The sequence below is a fragment of the Panthera pardus genome, unplaced genomic scaffold, assembly GCF_024362965.1.
Source record: "Panthera pardus isolate Hobbes unplaced genomic scaffold, ASM2436296v1 HiC_scaffold_26, whole genome shotgun sequence".
NCBI lineage: Eukaryota > Metazoa > Chordata > Mammalia > Carnivora > Felidae > Panthera > Panthera pardus.
Window position 1 is genome coordinate 1,408,782 of NW_026526832.1, and position 21,286 is coordinate 1,430,067.

A 21,286-nucleotide genomic window follows, 5' to 3' on the forward strand; every position below is an offset into this window, starting at 1 on the left:
ATAAATAATCCAGTGAAGAAATGCGAGGAAGACATGAATAGACATTTTTAAAAGGAAGACATCCAGATGGCTAACAGACACATGAAAAGATGCTCAACATCACTCATCATCATGGAAATACAAATCAAAAAAACCATGATGGGGGCACCTGGGTGGCTCAGTCAGTTAAGCGTCCGACTTTGGCTCAGGTCCTGATCTCATGGTTTGTGAGTTTGAGCCCCACATTGGGCTCTGTGCTGACAGCTTGGAGCCTGGAGCCTGCTTCGGATTCTGTGTTCCCCACCCGACCTCTGCCCCTCCCCTGTTCATGCTCTGTCTCTCTCTGTCTCAAAAATAAATAAACATTTAAAAAAAAATTTTTGGGGGCGCCTGGGTGGCTCAGTCGGTAAAGCGGCCGACTTCGGCTCAGGTCATGATCTCGCGGTCCGTGAGTTGGAGCCCCGCGTCGGGCTCTGTGCTGACAGCTCAGAGCCTGGAGCCTGTTTCAGATGCTGTGTCTCCCTCTCTCTGACCCTCCCCCGTTCATGCTCTGTCTCTCTCTGTCTCAAAAATAAATAAACGTTAAAAAAAAAATTAAAATTTTTTTTTGTAATAAAAAAATAATAAAAAAAAGCAAAACCATGATGAGATACCATCTCACACCTGTCAGAATGGCTAACATTAACAACTCAGGGAACAACAGAAGTTGGCAAGGATGCACAGAAAGGGACTCTCCTGCACTGTTGGTGGGAATGCAAACTGGTGCAGCCACTCTGGAAAACAGTACGGAGATTCCTCAAAAAGTTAAAAATAGAACAACCCTGCGACCCAGCAACTGCACTACTAGGTCTTTATCCAAAGGACACACAAATACAGATTCAAAGGGGTACATGCACCCTGATGTTTACAGCAGCACTATCAACAACAACCAAACTAAGGAAAGAGCCTAAATAAACATTTAATAAGCACTTTCCATATACCAGGCGCTGGGAATATAAAGATAAAAAGACACAGCCCTGTTCTTCTTTAAATGAATAATCCAGCCAGGGAAGGCCAAAATACCTTCATACCCAAAATACCAAATAACGCCACGGTAGAGGGGAAGCAATACACCTGGAGCACCCCGAGCAAGGAACCGTCATCTCCGTCACAGGACATCAGGGAGGCTTCCCTGAGGAGATAATGTGTAAATGAGTCCCTAAAGGATGGGCAAGACTTCAGAGACAGAAGACAGGAACAGGCATCCAGATAGAAGAAATACCATGTGAAAATACCCACAGAGGCATGCTCTGGCCTGATCACAGGGGACCTGGCGAGAGCGGCAGATGTGCCTAAGACAGAACCACAACCTCCACACTGGCCTCAAAGGAGGGGGTGCCAGGCAGCCCTACTTGGCTCTGGAGCAGGCTGGCCAGCTCACGATGGGAAGTGGGCTGAAGGCAGCTAAGGAGAGGTCACGGAGGTCACTGCAACCGAGCCAGAGCAGACCCCGTGAGGAGGGGGACGATCAAGAGACGTGAAGAAAGATGCCACACGGAATGTGGTGACTGAGCTGGCAGGGGCTGTTATTCTAGCACCCTGCCAGCTGAGGTCTGGCCTGCATAACAAATCCAGGCCAGTAATAGGAAGGAAAAAGAGCACGCAAGAGGGCTCTACGCAGTGCCACCACTCCACCATTCTCTGAGGGGACTTAATGGCAGAGGTGGGGGTACCCCTCAGAGAAGGAGACCAGAGGGAATAAGACAGACACTGGAATAAATGGGGGAAAACTGCTTAGAGAACTGCCCCTCCTCTTTGGGTCCGTCTAAGCTCTAAGAAAACACCTTACATAAGAGCTCTCCAGTGGGGGACCCTGTGATTGCAAATTAGATGTGCAGAATATGTAAAGGAGAACAAGTCAGTGGCAATCCCATGAATACTACAAATAGCGCAAAATCTAGAAGGTACCTTTAAAAAAATTTTTTAATTTTTATTTATTTTTAAGAGAGAGAGACAGAGCATGAGCAGGGGATGGGCAGAGAGAGAGGGAAACAGAATCTGAAGCAGGCTCCAGGCTCTGAGCTGTCAGCACAGAGCTCATAGAAGGTACCTTTTTAATGGAAGATTTCCCTCTTGATCTAAAGGATATAAGTAGTAGGGATGAAGAAATAATATTTAACAGAACGGGAAAGTCAGTAGAAATAACAGTTAACAAAATCAACTCTGGGACCCAATGTAAATAGGCGCCAACATGAGGACCTTCCCTCAAGCCCTAGTGAAATGGGAAACGTAGGGGATGAGACGATGTGAAAGTGTGTGTGCAAATTCTGAAATTACCAAGATCCCACCCCCAAAAAGAAAGGGTTGGGATATGGGTTCCTAAGTCTTGAAATTATGAAGTGACATCATCAAACAAGACCTCAGCAATATTTCTCAGGGAGCAGCTGTCCAGGTGGATAGGGAAACAGAGGTCAAGGATTTGCTAGGTAGTTTATGTCATAATCCAGTATTCAGTAAGCCACGTCGTCCTAGAAGCAGCAAACTAGTCACATAAAACTCAAATCAGAAAGTGACCCCAGGGGCGCCTGTGTGACTCAGTAGGTTAAGCATCTGATGCTTGATTTCAGCTCAGGTCATGATCTCACAGTTCATAAAATCAAGCCCAGCTTCAGGGCTGTCAGTGCAGAGCCTGCTTGGGATTCTCTTTCTCCCTCTCTCTCTGCCCCTCCCTCACGAGCATGCAAGTTCTCTCTCTGTTTTTTTCTCCCCCTCTCAAAATAAATAAATAAACATATGAAAGAAAAGAAAAGAAAAGAAAAGAAAAGAAAAGAAAAGAAAAGAAAAGAAAAGCCTAAAATGGCCCTAGAAAAGGAACTGGAGGGACCACAATTGGGACCTGAAGTTTGACAGGCCCTGGCTGTTTTGAGACTGAAGGAGTGGGAACAGTCTTAGAGAAGAAAAAAGGAAAGTTTTGTTTGGGGCACTTTAAGCTCAGAGAAAGTTACATATGTTTGAACTCTTAAAACCAACAACAGGTATTTAGGTCTATAAGAGGCATGGCAAAAACACAGAATTTCCTTTTATAACCCAATCACATATCCCTTTTCCTCTTTGCTCCAAATATTTGGGAAATCATTATTTGGGCAAGCCCCAAAGAAGCATGCTGCCAATCATATAAGCAGCGTTTTTTTTTTTTTTTTTAATGTTTATTCATTTTTTTGAGAGAGGGAGAGAGACAGGGCATGAATGGGGAAGAGGCAGAGAGATAGGGAGACACAGAATCCAAAGCAGGCTCCAGGCTCCAAGCTGTCAGCACAGCGCCCGACGTGGGGCTCAAACCATGAGATCATGACCTGAGCCGAAGCTGGATACTTAACTGACTGAGCCACCCAGGCAATCCTCATATAAGCAGGTTTTTAGGTTTTTTTTAATGTTTTATTTATTTTTTAGAGAGAGAAAGCATGAGTGGGGGAGGAGCAGAAAGAGAAGGGGACAGAGGATCCTAAGCAGGCTCCGTGCTGACAGCAGCAGCAGGCCGATATGGGGCTCGAACTCACATTTGATCATGTGAGATCATGACTTGAGCCAAAGTCAGAGGCTCAACCGACTGAGCCACCAGGCGCCCCTCATATAAGCAGTTTTAATCAAGCATGGAGTACGCGCCTGGGGCTACAGCAATGGCCAGACGGACACGGTCTCTTTTTCAAAAGGCTCTCGTGATCTTATTTTAAAAATCAGACAAGTAGATCTATCACAAATGTAATTATTTTCATAGTATTTCTTTTAAATTTATTCTACATTGGACATGAGGGCTGTGTTACAAGATGTCTTAGATTTGAAAGTGTGCGAGTGTGCGTGTGTGCGTGTGTGTGTGTGTGTGTGTGTGTGTGTGTCTGGGAAGGGGTTAGGAAAGGTCCTCCCAGGAAGGAATGAGTAGAACTCGGTGGGCAGGCAGGTGTCACCTGAGCAGCAACAGCAGGCACGGAGGGGAAAATTTCGCATGGAGTGCCTGAAGGTCCAGCCCAGGAGGGAATAAGGTACCAAAAGAAGCTAGAGAAAAGAAGCAGACCATGCCATGGCCTGCTGGAAATGGGAAATTTTTTATCCTGAGATAAAAGGAGCAACTGGGTGGGAAGCTAATTGGAACTGGATTTTGGAGAGACCTCTCTTGAGCCACACTGGAGATGGGGAAGTCCTCTTGTGCCCTGAGACCAGTTAGGAGCCTGCTCTGAAGACCCAGGGGAGTGACGATGGCCTGCAGGGGAACACGCCAACCTGGACAGGGAACACGGCCATCTCAGCCACCTCGGATGACCTTTCCAAGAATTTCCACAGGAGTTGTTCTCAAGCATGCGGCAGGAACACACTATGTGCTGCAAAGGGAGGGATGCATTTGCCTCCTTGCCACCTCCAGGTCAGACTGCCTGAGTCAGAATGTCCCCTAGACACTTTCCCCAGACTCTGTCCCCTACACTTTATTAGTTTCTTAACCCCCCTGAGCCTCAACATCCTCATTTGTAAAATGGGGACAATAACAATACCAAACTCACGTGGCTTTTGTGAAAATTAAATGAGCTGTACATATAATGACATATACATAAAAAAATGACTATATATATATATATATATATATATATATGCATGCTATACTGACTCACTTTACTGTCACCTGCTCTAGTCCAGTCTAGTCTAGAGCAGGTGACAATAAAGTGAGTCAGTATAGCATTTATCTTTTCTTCTGACCTATCTATGTGTTGTAGCATGTGGGTTTGTTAGGAGGGGAGTGGGTTTACCAAGCTTTTCACAAAAAGCCCACTCCTCCTTTGCCAGCCACTGAACACTGCCAGATTCCTACAATCCTAGATTTCCTTGGCAGAAAACTGAACCCCACCACCACAGTTAGCCCTGACTGTCCCCTTTATCAAGACAAATCAGCTCAATGTTTAAAACAGGCTAAGATCCAGAGCTGTGCTGTCCAGTACAGTTGCCACTAGCCACATGTGGCTGTTAAGTACTTCAAATGTGGCCAAACCAAATTGAGATGTGCTCTATATAAGTAAGATACACACCAGGCTTTAAAGACCGAGTATGAACACAAAAATTTAAATTGCTCATTAACAATTTTTAGATTAATTTCAGAATATACTGGACATACTGGGTTAACTAAAATATATTATTAAAATTAATTTCACCTTTTTTTTAAAGTTTCCTTCCTTCTAATTTGTTGGATTCATTTTAATTGCTATGTTCCTAATGTCTTAATTTAGCTAATTAAATCATTAATTTTTGCTATTTTTCTTGTCAATATGAGCAATTAAGACTGTACCTAATAGTTAAAGTGTATAAGTCATCCTACAACTTTTGACATATATGTTTATTATTATCACTTATCTCTCAAGCCTAAATATTTTTAAATTCAAATTTTCACTTTTTTTCCAAAATAGCATTTAAAACTGATATAATTTAGTTGCACTGTGGCCAGAGAACTTGTTCTGTATGACACTGGTTATTTTAAACATGTTAGAACTTATTTCATGACCAGGTGTATACTCAATTTTTGTAAAAGTACAATCTTCATTTGTGGGACCATGTTTTCTATATAAACAGTTGGATCAAGCTTATTGTTTGCTGGAATAACCCTTTAGTGGTTTTCAGTCAGCTTGTTCTATCAGTTACTGAAAGATGTATGCTAAAATCTCTCTCACTTTGGTGGCAGATTTGTCAACTTTTTTTTTTTTATTCTTCTGTCACTTTTTACTTTACATTGTTTGAAGCTGTGTTATTAGGTGCATAACAGTTTAGAAGTTCTTATATTCCTCAGAAATTGCAACTTTGATACAACTGTTTCTTTTCAACTTTTTAAATGTAGCTACTATAAAATTTTAAATTATGTGTGGCTTGAGTTACAGTTCCACTAGACTAGAGAAAGGATAAGCAAGAAGCCTACACCAACCACCAAGTCCTGGAAAACTAAGGACTTGACTGCAGAAAATAACAAGCGAAGGGAGGAGAGTATTGGGAGCCCTGTTAAAGGACCATACTCTCTTCCTCTCTTGCCACTAGAGTCTAAATAGGAAATGAGACCAAGATGTTTGTCAGAAGCAGAAAGGAGGTGAAGAACAAGATAGAAGAGGATAAAAAAGCAGAAGCTGAGGGGCACCTGGGTGGCTCAGTCAGTTTAATGTCCAACTCTTGATTTCTTCAGCTCAGGTCATGATCTCATGATTCGTGAGACTGAGCCCTGCGGCAGGCCCTGTGTTGCCACGATGAATGGAGCCTGCTTGGGACTCTCTGCCCCTCCCCAGCTCATGCTCTCTTTCTCACTCTCAAAAACAAACAAATAAATACACATAAAAAAAAAAAAAAAAGGCAGAAGCTGAGAAAACTTCTCAGGCCAGGGAAGAAGGAACTCTATACATATCATAGAACAACGACTTCTGTGAACTCAATATATTTAAGCCTTTAATCATGAAAATGACACTTGGTATTAAAAATAGCCTTAATGTCCAAAAGATAGAACCACTATTCCATTAAAGCAGACCTTTTTTATTTATTTTTATCAATTTTCCCTCTTTGAATTAATCAAATCATACCATATGATACTTAACTATTATGATTTTAGATACTTAACTTAATCCTGGATGTTTTTTCCATGCCAGAGGAAGAGAACAAAAATATCTTGTACGGCCTTAGAGGACTAACCTAGACTTGTGCTTTTCCTCAATGACATGAGAGAATTCTTAACAGAAATGCAGAAGCACAGAGAAGGTAGATCAGAGAAGTAGAAACAAGTATAGAAAGTACAAGGCACCTGGGTGGCTCAGTCAGTTAAGCATATGACCTCAGCTCAGGTCATTATCTCACGGTTGGTGGGTTCAAGCCCCGTGTCTGGCTCTGTGCTGACAGCTCAGAGCCTGAAGCTGGCTTCAGATTCTGTCTCCCTCTCTCTCTCTGCCCCTCCCATGCTCACTCTCTTTCTCTCTCTCTCTCAAAAACAAATGAACATTAAAAAAAAAGAGGAGCTAAAAAAATATAGAAAGTATAATGTTTAGAAAGCAAAAGGGAGGAGAGGTTCCCAGAAGTGCTTGCAGGGAACTAGGAGCTGAGATAAGTTAAAGCAGTTTGGCCAGAGAAACTCTTCCCTGACAACAGAACTCTTGGGTTGCCCACAGCTCGGCCTGTGCTGCTCCGTGACTTGGGAGACCGGGGCATGGAGCTGACTGCACTTGCCAAGAGAATATGGGGCATGGGGCACAGCCAGATAGAAACTGATCATGACTCCTGGTAAGACTCCTGCCTGTCTCCTTGGTGAAAACTTGGTGTTGCCCTCATCAGCTAGTAGTAAGGAGGTACTATTATAAAACTAATACTACACTAATAAAAATTAACTACTAATTACCATATAATAACCATATGATGACCACACTAATAACAACGTAGTTATTAAAAAATTGGAATAACATGGCTTTGCCTGCAGCTCCCAAAGCTGAGTATACACATGCCCATTACCCAGCAATCACACACCTACCATACCACCATCAGAAATGCATACGTACGTATACCAAAGACGGGTACGAGCACAGTCACAGCAACATTATGTGCAATAGCCAAATGCTGGAAACTGCCCAAATGTCCATCAACAGTGCACAAATATGTGATATATTAATCACCCAAAGGCCAAATCAGCACTGAGAGGAAGCACACTACAGCAAGAGGCAGCGTCACGAGTGAATCTCAGAAACCTAACTCATTAGGAAAGATGTCGGATACTGCAGGATCCATTTATACACGCATGGAACTGTCAGGTGTGGTGGGTTGCCCCCAGGGAGGTAGGGACTGGAAGGGAGCACATGGGGAGCTCCTGCTTCTTGATCTGAGTGCGTGGGTGTGTTCAGTTTGGAAAACTTGTGAACAGTACACTTACAGCGTGTCTACTTTTCTAGTATATGTGCTATACTTTAAAAAGAAAGAAGAAAAAGCTGTCCAGGTAAGACAAGCCTGGAGGTGTCTTTGTACCCTCTAACCTCATTGTTCCCCCACTCCCTTACACTTCTTCCTTGCTCCCCCTCTGCAGGTGTGCTTAAGCTGGTTCTCTCTCCCTGAGGAGCCCCACACGTCGCTATCCACTATCCATATTTACGGCTTCTTCTCACACCAGGCTGGTGATTTGCAACCCCTCCCCATTTTGGATGCCTTTGCTAATTTAGGCCTTTCACACTGATTCAGCCCTTGCTTCTCCTTTCTCTGCAGTTAGGAAGTTTGTACCATCACTGTATATCTTCCCAGCTGTTTCATTTCTGCCAAGGCTGCCCAGCTAGACTTAAAATCATGGAGCATGCCCTCTGGGAATGATCTCAACCCTCCACAGGCAGTTCAGATTAATTTGTTCCTCATGAACCAGAAGGGTGTGGAAGGTGAGTTTTAATCCTCCCAGGAACTCCTGGCTCCCAGACATGCCCCTTCGGCCCCCAGCACCTGGATGGACTCCCACAGAGAGCTCTAAACCTTTTTTATTATAGTCTGTTCACCTCCCAAGAGCCAACTTGCTAGATAAACTCCCCTCACTGCTGCCAAACAGCATGGGACTAACTTGGCCATCTGGGCCAAAATTATAAACATTTTCAAAATAGGTAACCATAAAATGACTTTTTAGAATATACGCCTGTTGGCCCTCTCACACTTCCATTAACTCCCTCATACCTTCCCATCTCACTCATTTCTTTTCTGGCTTAGGGGAAGAAATGGCTGCTAATCACAAATAAGGTCCATTTCATCTTACAGAAACAGCAGCACTCACATAATGGACAGACATGGAACAAGAACCATGACATCTTGGTTATAGTGCTCTGGCAGTTCACAGCACTCTCTCCTGTCTAAGCATGTGTTGGAATTTAGGTGATCCTGGCTCTAAGACTAGAAATGTAAGACATTCTTCTAAACTGTCCAGCTTTCCGGATTACACAAGTGAAACCACAACCCATCATGTTTTTGAGTCTGTGCCCCTTCACTCAACAGACATGAATTCCTCTTCCTCACAGTTTCAGGACACGCATCCCTCTATGGAAGAGGATTAGCAGTTATAAAACAAGAGGAGACTGAGGCTAAACACCAGAGGGCAGGAGATGAGTCTTCTTCCTCTTTGTAACCCCAGTACTGAGCTGGGTGCTTGGCACCACAAGCAGGCAAGTCAAGGATGAGAAACGCAGCACATAAAACTATTTTCTCTTTTAAAAGAGCGATCCATAATTAAGCAAAGGCCACCTACACGAATTAAGACATGAGAACATAAAATTCATCTTTCAAGTCAGCTGATTTGTAGGACCCCTTTAACGGGTAAACACATTATTCGGTCGGAACCACTGAACCAGAGGCCTGAAAGGGACCACAGCCATCAGCAGCAGCTCAAGCCTCCCAGTAGCGACCAGGAAACAGAGCCCCACAAGGGGATATGTATTGGCCAAGGTCACCCAGCTGGTGTGGGGTGGGGACAAGACCCCGCCTCTCCCTATTAGCCCGGCACCTCTGAGAGATGCTCTCCAAAATCCTTGAGTTATTTACACACTAAAGGCGTATAATGAATGCATGCCTATGTCAAGTCACTGCTTACAATTCAGAGGAAAGCAAACGGTCACCAAAACGTGTCTCTTTCGTAGGGCTGGCTGCAGAGGGGGGCAAGGAAGGTCACTGGCGAATTTCTACGTACAGACGCCACACATCCCGCCTTATGGAAGGATGCAAAGGGCAGTTTTGGGAGCTGCTAGTTACACTGCAGAGGGTCCCCCAATCCCGTCCCAGGGAAATGAGTTAACTCGGCTCTGCTGGCTCGGAAGCTTCCAGCAATGAATTAAACCCCGAGCCGCTGCGGAACACCGGGGGAGAAAGGGCCACTGCGGCTGGACTCGACAACCTGGCGGTTCACCCCTGAGCCTCCACACTTGCGTGGGCCGCGGCGCCCCCTGCCCGGTCGACGCGGCCCGGAGCCACGACTCCCAGCCCGCGCCCCCGCGAGGCGCGTCCAGGGGCGCCGTGCCCTGGGAGCCGCCCGCGGGGCCGGGGAGGAGCCGCCAAGCCCCAGCCAGGCAGGGTTAGGGACTGATGGCCACCGCCGCCCCCAGCCCGCGGGCCCCGCTACGCCGAGAAGGGGGCTGCGCCACTTACCTCGGCCGGCAGGTGCCGCCGCCGCCGCCGCCTCCGTTCGCAGCTGCAGGGGACGCCGCTCCGCGCCGCCGGCCGCCTTCGTCCGCATGCTAGGGAGGGGGCGCCGGCCGGCCTCCAGTCCAGGGCCCCGCGCCCCCGCCCGCCCCCGGCGCAGCGCTCGCGCCCATTCAGCACCAGACTGTCCGCTCCCCCGCGCGGATGCGGAGGAGGGACGCGGGCGGGGCCGAGCATCACGAGGACAAGAGAGACCAATCGGAGCTCGCGGGGGGGGGGGGTCCCGCGGCGGCCCCGCCCCCGGGACGCGCAACGCCTCCACCCACTGTGGTTCGGGGAGCCGGGCGCCTTCGGCAGGACGTACCGGGGACAGTGGGCCCCCACAGCCCTCTTGAACTCTACGTGCAGTTAGGCGGTGGAGGGAACAAAAGGTGCATTTGGACTTGTTACAGGCTTTTACTGCGCAGAGGACTGGTAGATGCGGAGTCGGTGAATGAAGGGGCTTTTCGTAGTCACGTGCTTTACTTGCCTGCACAACCCCCCGCAGGGCGACCACTGTTCAGAGTTCCTTGGGTCGTGAGACCTTGAGAGCTGCAGGAGGGCAGCCTGGGCGTGGGGGAGCGGGGAGGACTTGCAGAACATCTTTATTTTTGTTACACGTGTCCGAGAAAAGGTTAGTAGTGCTGATTACCTATTGGTATCAATGGGTAATTGAGGCCCGGAAAGCATAAGTGAGGTACCTAATTCATTGGGACATCTGGTGGCAGAGCAGGGATCAGAACCTGCGCTTGGAGTCCCCCTTTCCATATCTCAGGAGTCTTCCTTGAATCTGGAAAAGAAATGTCATACAGACTTTTAAAGCATAAATATTCGTGAATCCCCAAATTCAAGAATTAAAAGGAGTTTAAAGCGCTGATATGTAATTTCTTTAGAACACCCAAGGGTGTATAATGCGTCTGCAACATTTCTGTGCCTTGGGACTTGTTGACTCCTCAGTGAACTCATTGGTCTGCTTTCAGAATTTCCTTTTAGGTTACAGATACAGTGCATTGCAGTCATGTGCCTGTGATACCGGTTCTGGTTTAAAACGGAAGATCCTAGAAACTAAGCCAAATATATTTGTGAAAACTTAGAATTTTGTCGATCTTTTTTGCAACAGTTTGTACAGGGGTTGCGAAGCACCAGAGTTTGGCAGTGTCTGTGTTCTTTCCCCAGTGGGGGCAGGGGGTGCTGGAAAAAAATGTTGTATCTGGGTAACAAAGGTCAGGAGGGGAATCTTGGAAAGGAAGGGGGGGGGGGGGACTCTGTTGTCATACTTTCCAAAGGGATTTTGCCATAAAAATGTTCCCAAGTTATTCTAAGGTGAGAATACTGGAGCATTTTGAAAATATTAGAGGAAAAGCTGTCACTGGGAGATCTAAATCCAGTGGAGTGGCCAAGGCTGGCCAGGCAGAGCAGCTGATGGGGTCAGGGACAGCTGCAGGGAGAATGCTGAGCACCTCACCACTTCTCTCTTGGAGACCTGCCCAAGGCCAGCCTGCTTGGTCAGACACTTTACCTCTCTTTGCCTTAACTGCTCTTTCCCTTTCTCCCAGATACTCCTTGTCTGAAAAATGCTGTGAGAGCATTAAGGTTGGACATAAGGATCAGCCTTCCGGCTTGGAGGACTGGGTGCAAGGTGGGTGTGACAAAGAAAAGGAGCTCAAAACTGCCTCCTGTTCCAGCCTAACCGGACCACTGGTAAGCTTACCCTGCACCCGCTGCCTCATTCACCCCATTCACATTTGGTGGGAAGAGAAGCTGACTTGTGGGACAAGACAAGCCCTGACCTAAAACACCCTTTTTACTAGCTGCAGAGCCTCCGCTACTGTTCTGGATAGAGACAGAGATCCTCAAACCGTAAATTAGGATCAGCCCCTCGACCTCAAAGCCTTACCTGGAATCTCTTCAAGTCAGAGGCTGGTCTCAGAAAAGCTCAGGACCCTGACTAGCACAGTGGCCAAACTGTTGGTAAATCTGGGACAGCTACCACGATTTTACAATTCTTTAGTTCCTTATGTTCATTACTTAGGTCATTCTAATAGCAGGCATTGTGGTTACCCCAACATTCATTCCACCCTTCCCTTCTGTGATGCAACATGTGGTTTAGGTAAGATTGCCCCACTCTTAGCTCTGTGAGCGGGCTCTGATTGGTCTAGGTGAGCAGTTCTCAAACTATTAAAAAATAATTATGTTTTAAAAAGTACTAATAGCCCCCAGAGACCCTCAAACTTAGGTCTCAAACTATGGACCCCCTAGGGGTCCCTGAGGACCTTTCAGGGAATCTCTGAAGTCAAAGTTATTTCATAATTATCTAATACATAGTTTGCCTTTCGCATTGATGGTGCAAAGGCAAAGGTGTGCAAAACTACTGGTGCCTTCACAAATCAGGGTAGTGGCACCGAACTGTACTAATAGCCTTCATTACCGCACTAATGGTAAAAAAACAAAAACAAAAACACAAAAACTTTTAATTAAAAAAAATGCAGTGTCATTTAAGAATGGTCTTGATGGAGCAATACATATTACTAAATTTATTAAAATCTCAACCCTTGAGCACATATCTTTTTAATATTTTATATAACAAAATGGGAAAGGCAGATAAAACCCTTCCACTGCAAACCAGAGCCTGGTGGTTGTCTAAGGGAGAGCACGTGTGCAGCCACAAGCTGAACTGGCTGGTTTGGGTTTTTTGGGTTTTTTTTTGTTTTTTGGTTTTTTTCATGCAACACTATTTTCACTTGAGAAAGCAACTGACAAATTATGGTTATTTCAACTTGATTATTTGGTAGACATTTCCTTGACAATCAGTTAAGTGAGCCTGTCTCTTCAAGGAAAACAATGGACTATTTGTTGGGCCAATGATGAAAAAATTCCAGCTTTCAAAAGAAATTTAGAATTTTGGAAAACTTATTATTATTATTAGAATTTTGGAAAACCCTGAGACAGGTTCACAATATTTAAGGACTTTTCTGATGTGACGAATGGTGATGTTAACAAATGTGACTTGGGGATATTGGGTCATGTATAATGTGCCAACATTTACAAGACCTGCATTTACTCAGTGAATCAGTGTTTTCCAAATCGCTAATGCATGATGTTACAAAATCACACGTGGGTAAAAAATGAATTCTAAATGCAAGGCAGACAATGGATTTTAATTTGACAGTATGAAAAGTTTATAGATAAGGTTTTCAATTTCACAATGCAACAAACCTTTAAGGAATTACCTCTTGTAGAATTTTGGTATAGTACCAAAAAAGATACCCTTTAAAAGCTATCGGGGCACCTGGGTGGCTCAGTTAAGTGTCCAACCTCAGTTAAGTGTGAAACCTCTTGGTTTCGGCTCAGGTCATGATCTCACAGTTGGTAAGACTGAGCCCTGTGTGGGGCTCTGCACTGACAGCATGGAACCTGCTTGGGATTCTCACTCTTCTTCTCTCTCTGCCCCTCCCCCATGCGTGCTCTCTCTCTCGCTCTCAAAATAAATAAAATAAACTTCAAAAAAGATCTATCAAAATACTCCTCCCTTTTCTAATTACATATTGATGTGAAGCAGATTTTCTTCATGTACTTTAACCAGAACAATTTGCAACAGATTGAATACAGAAGCAGATATGAAAATCCAGCTGTCTTCTATTAAACCAGACGTAAAGGGACTTGCAAATTAAAAATAAAGGGGGAAAAAAGCCATTTTTCTCACCATCTTTTTGTTTTGGAAAACATAGTTGTGTTGTTTTGTTTTTTTGGGGGGGGCTATTAGTACTTTTTAAAACATAATTATTTTTTAACTTGTTAAAACATGTAATTTATTTTTATGATTTATTTTATTAATTTAAATTAAATTACATTTAATTTCTAATTTGTCAAATATCAATAGATTAAAACTCCATTAAAAAGATTCTTTAGGATCCTCAGTAATTTTTAGGAGTGTAAAGGGTCCTAAGACCAGAGTTTGAGACCTGCTGGTCCAAACCACCCAGAGAGATCCCATCCTCCTTGCCCCTAAGATTGATTCATGGGCGGCCATCAGAACAGACTGATCCAGTCAGAGAAAACCTTAGGTATTTGTTGGATGGTGGGAGAGAGATGCTCTCATCTCCTGCTAGACAGGAGTCAGGCAATAAGTAGCCTTAGTAGCCACTGATAAGGCAGCCATTTTAGGCAACAAGAAGAATTTACCTTAGAAGAGAATCATGCTGAGGGAAGCAAAGACAGAGGTTAGAAAGAAACCATTGCCTTTATGACATTTTTGAGCTACTAGATCAAACCAGCCCTGCAGCCCATCCTACCTGTATATACTCCAGTTTAATGAGCCAGTGAAGTCTCCGGTGGGTTAAACTAGCCAGCCTCAGGTGCCCCCTTGATGCATTGTATATCTGTTTATGAATATTTTTACCTAAATAGGTGCCCAGGGCCTCAAGGTAGCATACTTTCTAGGGTTTATTCATTCATGAATAAACTTTTTCATGATGTCATCAGTACAGGTTAGTGAAGGCAGAGCAGGGTCTGGGGGAAAAGGGACCTGACACAGACAAGTGGGGTCAAAAGTGCCAACAATACTTTGGAGAGCAATGAGGAACAGAGGCATCTGATCTTGAACAGCAAAGTGGTAGCAGATTTTAACTTTCTTTTGCTTTTATGCATTTCTCAAATTGGACAACACAAGCATGTATTGCTCTTCTTTGAGGAAAAAATAGAACGATATTATTTTTAATAGCCCTTGAATAGGGGCACAGGCTCAGAGAGCAGGTTGGCACCAGGATATGGCAAGAGAAGTCTTGGGCTAAAATTGGGCTAGCAGGGAAGGAAGATCAGGGAGGCAGACGGGCCCGGAAAACAAACTTCCTTTCATTTACAGTTTTGCCAACAGCCAACCTCAAAGATTCAAGGGGATGAGCAAGAATCTCCAAGGGTTAAGGAATCATTAATTATGCCTCCGTCAAAGCCGTTGGAATATATGCAGCTCAGAGAGAGAGATTGAGAGAGACCAACACTAGATTTAGGTCAATACTAGAAAAGGCTTGAGAGATATCACATTAAGTGAAAACAAAAAAGGGGACACAGATTGCATGCAAACTTCTATTATGTGGCCAAAAAAAAAAAAAAAAAAGGTGAGAAGAGCGCTTGGAAAAAGAAAACAGTTGTGGCATTAGAGTAGCAGGATCATGAGTAATCTTTTTTTCCTTTGTAAGAGATGTCCTTTCATGTTGTTATAATGTTGTTTTTTACAATAAATAAAACTGAAGGGAGTCATTGGTTCAAATTACTGAGGTCTCCGAGGCTTTTCCAGATGGCCTGTTTCTTTTCGCCTGCCAAATGGCTCTCATCTGACACCAAGACAGGAGCTGTGCCTTCCCTAGGGCCTGGCATCTTCGAAGCTGTTAGGGGTGATGCCGATGTGACTATTTTGTAGGTGGCCAGAAGGAAAGGAGAGAGGGCAGTTGTAGCAGCCAAGACTGAGGCTGTGTGTGAGGCAGGGGCCGGGGGGGTGGGGGTCAGGGATCCCTACTCCTCTACCATCAGCTGGTTTGGGGGGGTTCCCTCCCAAGTATTGTCTTTGTATTTTTCTCTTGGTGAACTTCACCTGCTGTTTGGCTCCCATCCTCATCCTTCTGAGACGTTGTCCCTCCCTCAGTCCCCAGGGGCTGGAGCGCAGCTGCGGCCAACAGAATGCAGACCGGCTGCTGCCCTAAAGCACAAAGGAAGTCAATCCCTTGAGGTTTTTCTAGGAATGTTTCCTGTGAGCAATCACGGGAAAAGCAGGAGTAAAACAAACAAGGGAAACATCAGGGGAAGGCTGTCTGTTGACAGGGTGGCTTAGGTTGAGAAAACAGTTCCACACGGACACATATTCAGGCACATGTGCAGGCTCTCATTCCATCCTTCCTTCACCCATATATTCATTGCACAAACATGTGCCAAGGGCCTATTATGTGCCAGGTATTGTGTGAAGTGCTGTACAAAAATGATTTCATTTTATCTTCATAACAGCCCTTTGAAGTAGGGTCTTCTTACCCCCATATCTTACATAAGGAAGTTGAGGCTTGTAGAAACTTAGGGAAATGAAAAAGTCAAAGTTCACATGGCTAAGAAGTAGCAAAGCTGGGATTGAACCCTGGCCATCAGACGCTGGAGTTGACCTAAGAAACGGTCCTTTCTCTGAAGGTCAAATGGTCTAACTGGAGAGAAAGACACTTTAAAACAGATGAACAAGCAAAACCAGTAACACAAGGAGATATAACAGAAGGACTATTAAGAGTCCTGAGAGCATGGTGGGCGGGGGTGAGGAGGAGGGCCACTGGCTGGACCGGCCTCAGAGCTCAAGGACACATCTTGGAGGGGTGAAAATTGAATTTGGCTTTGAAGTATAAGGTGGGTATATTAGTTTAGGGCTGTGTTCATTTTCTACTGCTGTGTAAAAACTTGCCACAAATTTAGCAGATTAAAACAACTCAAACTGTCTCACAGTTTAAGTCCAGTTACTGTGTAACTGAATTCTCTGCTCAGGGTCTCACGTGATGGAAATCAAGGTGTGGGCCAGGGCTGTGGTTCTCAAGTGGGCTCAGAGTGTTCACTCAAGCTCACCGGTTTGTGGCAGAATTTCTTCCCTTGCAGTTACCGGATTGAGGTCCTTGGGGTTTTTTACAAGCTGTTGGCCCCAAATCACCACCCTCAGCTCCTTGGGGCTGCCCATGGTTTCTTGCCATGTGGCCCCATAGAAAGTTCTTAACACAGATATTTGCTTTCTTCCAGGCCAGCCAGAGCACAGCTGTATGACTTTCTCTTCTACTACCAATAGACGAAACTTTCTGCTTTCCAAAACCTCATGTGATTAAGTCAGACCCACTCACCCAGATAATTTCCTTATTTTAAGATCAACTGGCTTAGGACATTAATTACATCTGAAAAATGTCTTCACAGCAACATTAGCTTAGTGTTCAATTGAATATAGTGTTCAAGTAGCATCCATCAGAGGCTAGTGATTTGGGGAACCATCTTGGTATTCTGCCTACCATAATAAGATTTAGCAAATGGGGAAAGTGAGGAAGATCAGTCTAGAAAGAGGTAACAGGATGAGCGAGGATTCTGAGAGACTGTTGGAAAATGATAGGAAAGTGAGCGCCATGTTTGCAACAACATGGAAGGGTGGATTCTGGCAAAATCTGCCAAGTCAAAAATCCCTGAGACGCTGGGGAAACTATTAAAAGCATGTTTTACATCAAGGCTGAGATGGCAGGAATGGGAGGACATCCCTCAGAGGCAGAAGCAATGAGAGAGTGGGAATCCAGAGAAGTGAGTCAGAGCCAGACTTTACCTTGGAGTCCCCATTAATTCTGGCCAAATGGACCACAGAGATAGTAGACAAAGTTAGACTGAAGCAAAACGTCAGAGTACATGGAAATCCTTATGAATATCCAGAACCTTCAAGTGATGGAAACTTTAGTGGATGTTGTCAGATCTTGCTCCCCAAGGGAAAGAGTGGCATATGTGCCATAGACTATTACTTGCCTGAAGATATCTGATTTTAGTTCAGGGTGAAGCCGAAAAAAAAACAAAAGTTCCCCCTGAGAATTTCTGACCAAAAGCCTGTCCTTATGCCAATTTGGGGCTAGAATTCATACCACCTTTGTGACCAAAATCCTTTTAAAAGGGTCTTGGGTTGGTAGTTCTCTTAGGCACCTATAAGCAGCAGATCACTTCCAGCTTAGACCTGAATCTAAGCCTAAGACAGTTCCCACAAAGTTCCAAGGAGTTTGAGTTTGTAACTTTTTTTTTTTTTTTTTTTTTGAGAGAGCGAGCAAGCAAGTGCCCGAGCGGGGGAGAGGGGCACAAAGAGAGAGAGAATCTTAAGCAGGCTCCATGCTCAGCACGGAGCCCAACATAAGGCTCGATCCCACAACACTGGGGTCCTCGTGACCTGAGCTGAAATCAAGAGTCAGATGCTCAACCGACTGAGCCGCTCAGGCACCCCTGAGTTTGCAATTTACATCTGCTTTCTAAGGCCTTCTTCATCTCTTTTGTTGAGTTCTTCAGCTCTAGAACTTCTGCGTAGTTCTTTTTTTTTTTTATATATAATCTCAAACTATTTGGTAAAGAATTCCTTCTGTTTATTCATTGTATCTCTGAGTTCCCTGAAATACCTTTCTGAGTTTTCTTGTATTCATCGATTTTCTTCATAATAGATGTTTTGAGTTCTTTCTCAGTTTGCAATATCCCATGCCGTTGAGTTCAGTTGCTGGAGAATTATCATTTTCTTTGCATGATGCCATATTATTGTGATTTTTCAGCATTTGATGAAATGAGTTTGCAACTTAAAATACCACATATGGAAACAAGCCACTATTCATAAGTCAGCAGAAAAAAATGAAATAAGGACTCAGACCCATCACACTGGCAAAGTAGAATTTGAAGATTCAAAATGCCAAATAAGTTTGTTCAGTGTTTACAGAAATAAAAGGAGGTATTGAAAGTGAAAGTACTAGGAGCTAAAAGAAGTAGATTATTGATAATAATAACTCAGAAACAGGTAACACAATAAGAGAGAAGTAAAGATATAATGAGCATCAATTGAAAGATCGATACGAAGAAATTAGTCAAAATATAGCACCAAGATAAAAAAGTTCTATCTAGAAAAACTAAATAAGATTAAGAGACTGGTGGACAGAATGGTAAATCAAAGGTCTGGCACATGCCTAGTCAGATTTCCAGAAAGAAAGAAAAAATCGGGGAGATGATATAGGGGCAATCACTGAAGAGATAATGGCTAAAAAAATGTTCAGAATTGATGAAAAACATAGTCCCACAATTCAGGAACCCCAACATACGATAAGCAGGAACATTAACAGAAATCCGAGATGCATTACAGTGAAGCTGCAGAATGCTAGAGACAAAAAGAAAATCTCCTAAGCAGTCAGAGAGAAAAGACAGATTCTTTATAGAGAGACAGCAATGACACTGAAAGTCGCCAGAAGACAGGGGAAGCATATCTGCAAAGTTCTGGGGGAAAATAACTGTTCACCTAGAAGTGTATAATCTTACAAGAACAGAGGCACAATAAAAGCATTTTCTGACAACAGAAATTGATGGATATCCCCTACATAATGGAATTCCTGAGGGATGTACATTGAAGAGAAGGCAAATGATCTTGGAAGATCTCAGATGCCGGAAGGAGAGTAGGAATCAAAGACACGAGTGAAAGAGTTAAAAGTGAAACTTGATTCTGAGAAAACAACCACCTGAATGCATAAAACCATGAGAATCATTCATGTGTACCCTACGATTGGGAGAAAAATGTGTGTAGAGGAGCAATGGGAGATTAGATTGGGACCAGAGTTTGCAAGATTTGCCAGCCAAAAGTGTTTGGACTTTATTCTTCTAGCAGGAGGAAGATATGAAGGGTTTTGTTTTTTTTTTAAATTAAAAAAAGGATAAGATGGGATGCCTGGGGGCAGGACCAAGCAGGTGAGACAGATGTGTGAGGGAGGCTGGGTGTGAGACATAAGAAGTCTATGGGGACTATGCAGCTGGAAAGTCCTATCTAAAGGGGACAGTCACTGCTCCGCTCTTTCCCACTGCTGCCATGTGGGAATCGAGCAGCCTGTGTTGCTAGATCGTTAGAGTCTTCCAGAGCAGCTAGAAATCTGGGGGTTGGGTTAGTTTTGTATTTCTAAGTTTTTAAAATTTAGCTACAAATTCATTTTTTTTTTCTTTAGAAAATTGCATCACAAAATGTATGGTGACACAAAACTTCCACATGGAGGGCCTGAGGGTTTGTGACGTCTGGACTGATAAAAGTGATGATGTGGAAACACTAATACCGAAGCATGTGCAAGGTCAACTTGAGAAGTTGGTCCCAGCTCTGCTGCCTCTTCAAAAGTTATCCTGTCCTGTCAGGTTTGGTTTTGTTTCTTTACTCAGGGATGCTCTCATATTACCAATGAGGCTGTGAAGTTTTTACAGGTGGGGACCTTATCTTCTCTGAACATGCCACAAGATAGAGCACATGGCCTGGCTTTCAGAGGGTAGGATAAACAACGTGGTAAGAAATTAGCGTCCTTCTTCCCGCTCCCCCAAATCTCATTCTCAAAAGAATCGGAAGTATCATTCCTCCCTGCACGCCCTCAGGATTGCTGTACCCTAGGGATTTGGGTTTCCCTTGCCCAACCTGGAGTGGATGGCCTCCTAGAGAAGCTGAGACCTTTACCCAGTTCCCCTAAAATGCCCTAGGAGGTAAAGAACCTTCTAAAGAAATGCCTGAAGATGGCCATGTACTGACCACTAAATGCCGCAGCTGGGCAGGAAACTAGAGGTCCTGTGGTCAAGCCCATGGCTGGCCTGTATGTGATGAGGGCATCTCTGTGAGCCCTGGAGTCTAGAACCAGACATAAAGGTAAATGGTAACAACAGCACCAACATGGGCAGAGGAGGAGGCCCTTGACCTATTTTCCTGTACCATATAAGGTCTAGAGTTCTACTATCACCTGGAAGGAGGAGGGAAATTCCAACAGTGGCTAATGTCAACCATAGCCAATCATAGAGCAATCATGCTCTAAATGAACATACCACGTCAAAAACGGGTCAAGAAATGGAACATTGCTGACCTTCCCGAAGCCTGCCTTGTGGTTCCTTCTGGTCACTACCCTCACCTTCCTTCTGTGATGGTAGCCACTCTTCTGACCTCCACCCCTTAGATTTGTTTAGCTAGTCTTGGAACTTTACATAAAAGAAATCTACAGTACGGATTCTTTGTATCTGGTTTCCTTCACTCACGTTGGGTTTGGGAACTTCATCTATCTTGCTGCATGAGACTTAGATGTGTTCATTTTCATTGCTGCATAGTATGGAAATATCACAGTTTTTAAAATCCCCTTGATGGAGGGGTGCCTGGGTGGCTCAGTGGGTTGAGCATCTGACCCATGGTTTCAGCTCAGGTCATGATCCCAGAGTGGTGAGAATCAGAATTTCCTGAAGTTCAGTTTCACGAATGCCATCTTTGTGATTTTTGCCATATTCCTGCACCACCCGTACTACCACTTAATATTTTTCTTTCAACTGTCTAACTTTTAACATTTAAAGATCCGCTTTAGCCTTACCCTAAAAAAATGACAGCTGTGAACTCACAGCTTTGATGTGT

General features: G+C 44.3%; 1 protein-coding gene across 6 annotated transcripts in view; it reads right to left on the reverse strand.

Moving 5' to 3' along the window:
* The window catches only part of ST3GAL5 (ST3 beta-galactoside alpha-2,3-sialyltransferase 5), a 50,806-nt gene extending 40,579 nt beyond the window's left edge, over positions 1 to 10,227 (reverse strand). For all 6 annotated transcript variants that reach the window (XM_053890903.1, XM_019443813.2, XM_019443805.2 and 3 more), the window contains exon 1: positions 10,117 to 10,227. In XM_053890903.1, coding sequence (XP_053746878.1) covers positions 10,117 to 10,204 — 88 coding nt within the window. In that variant the 5' untranslated portion in view covers positions 10,205 to 10,227. The remainder of the gene's footprint in view (positions 1 to 10,116) is intronic.
* Positions 10,228 to 21,286: the final 11,059 nt, after the last annotated feature.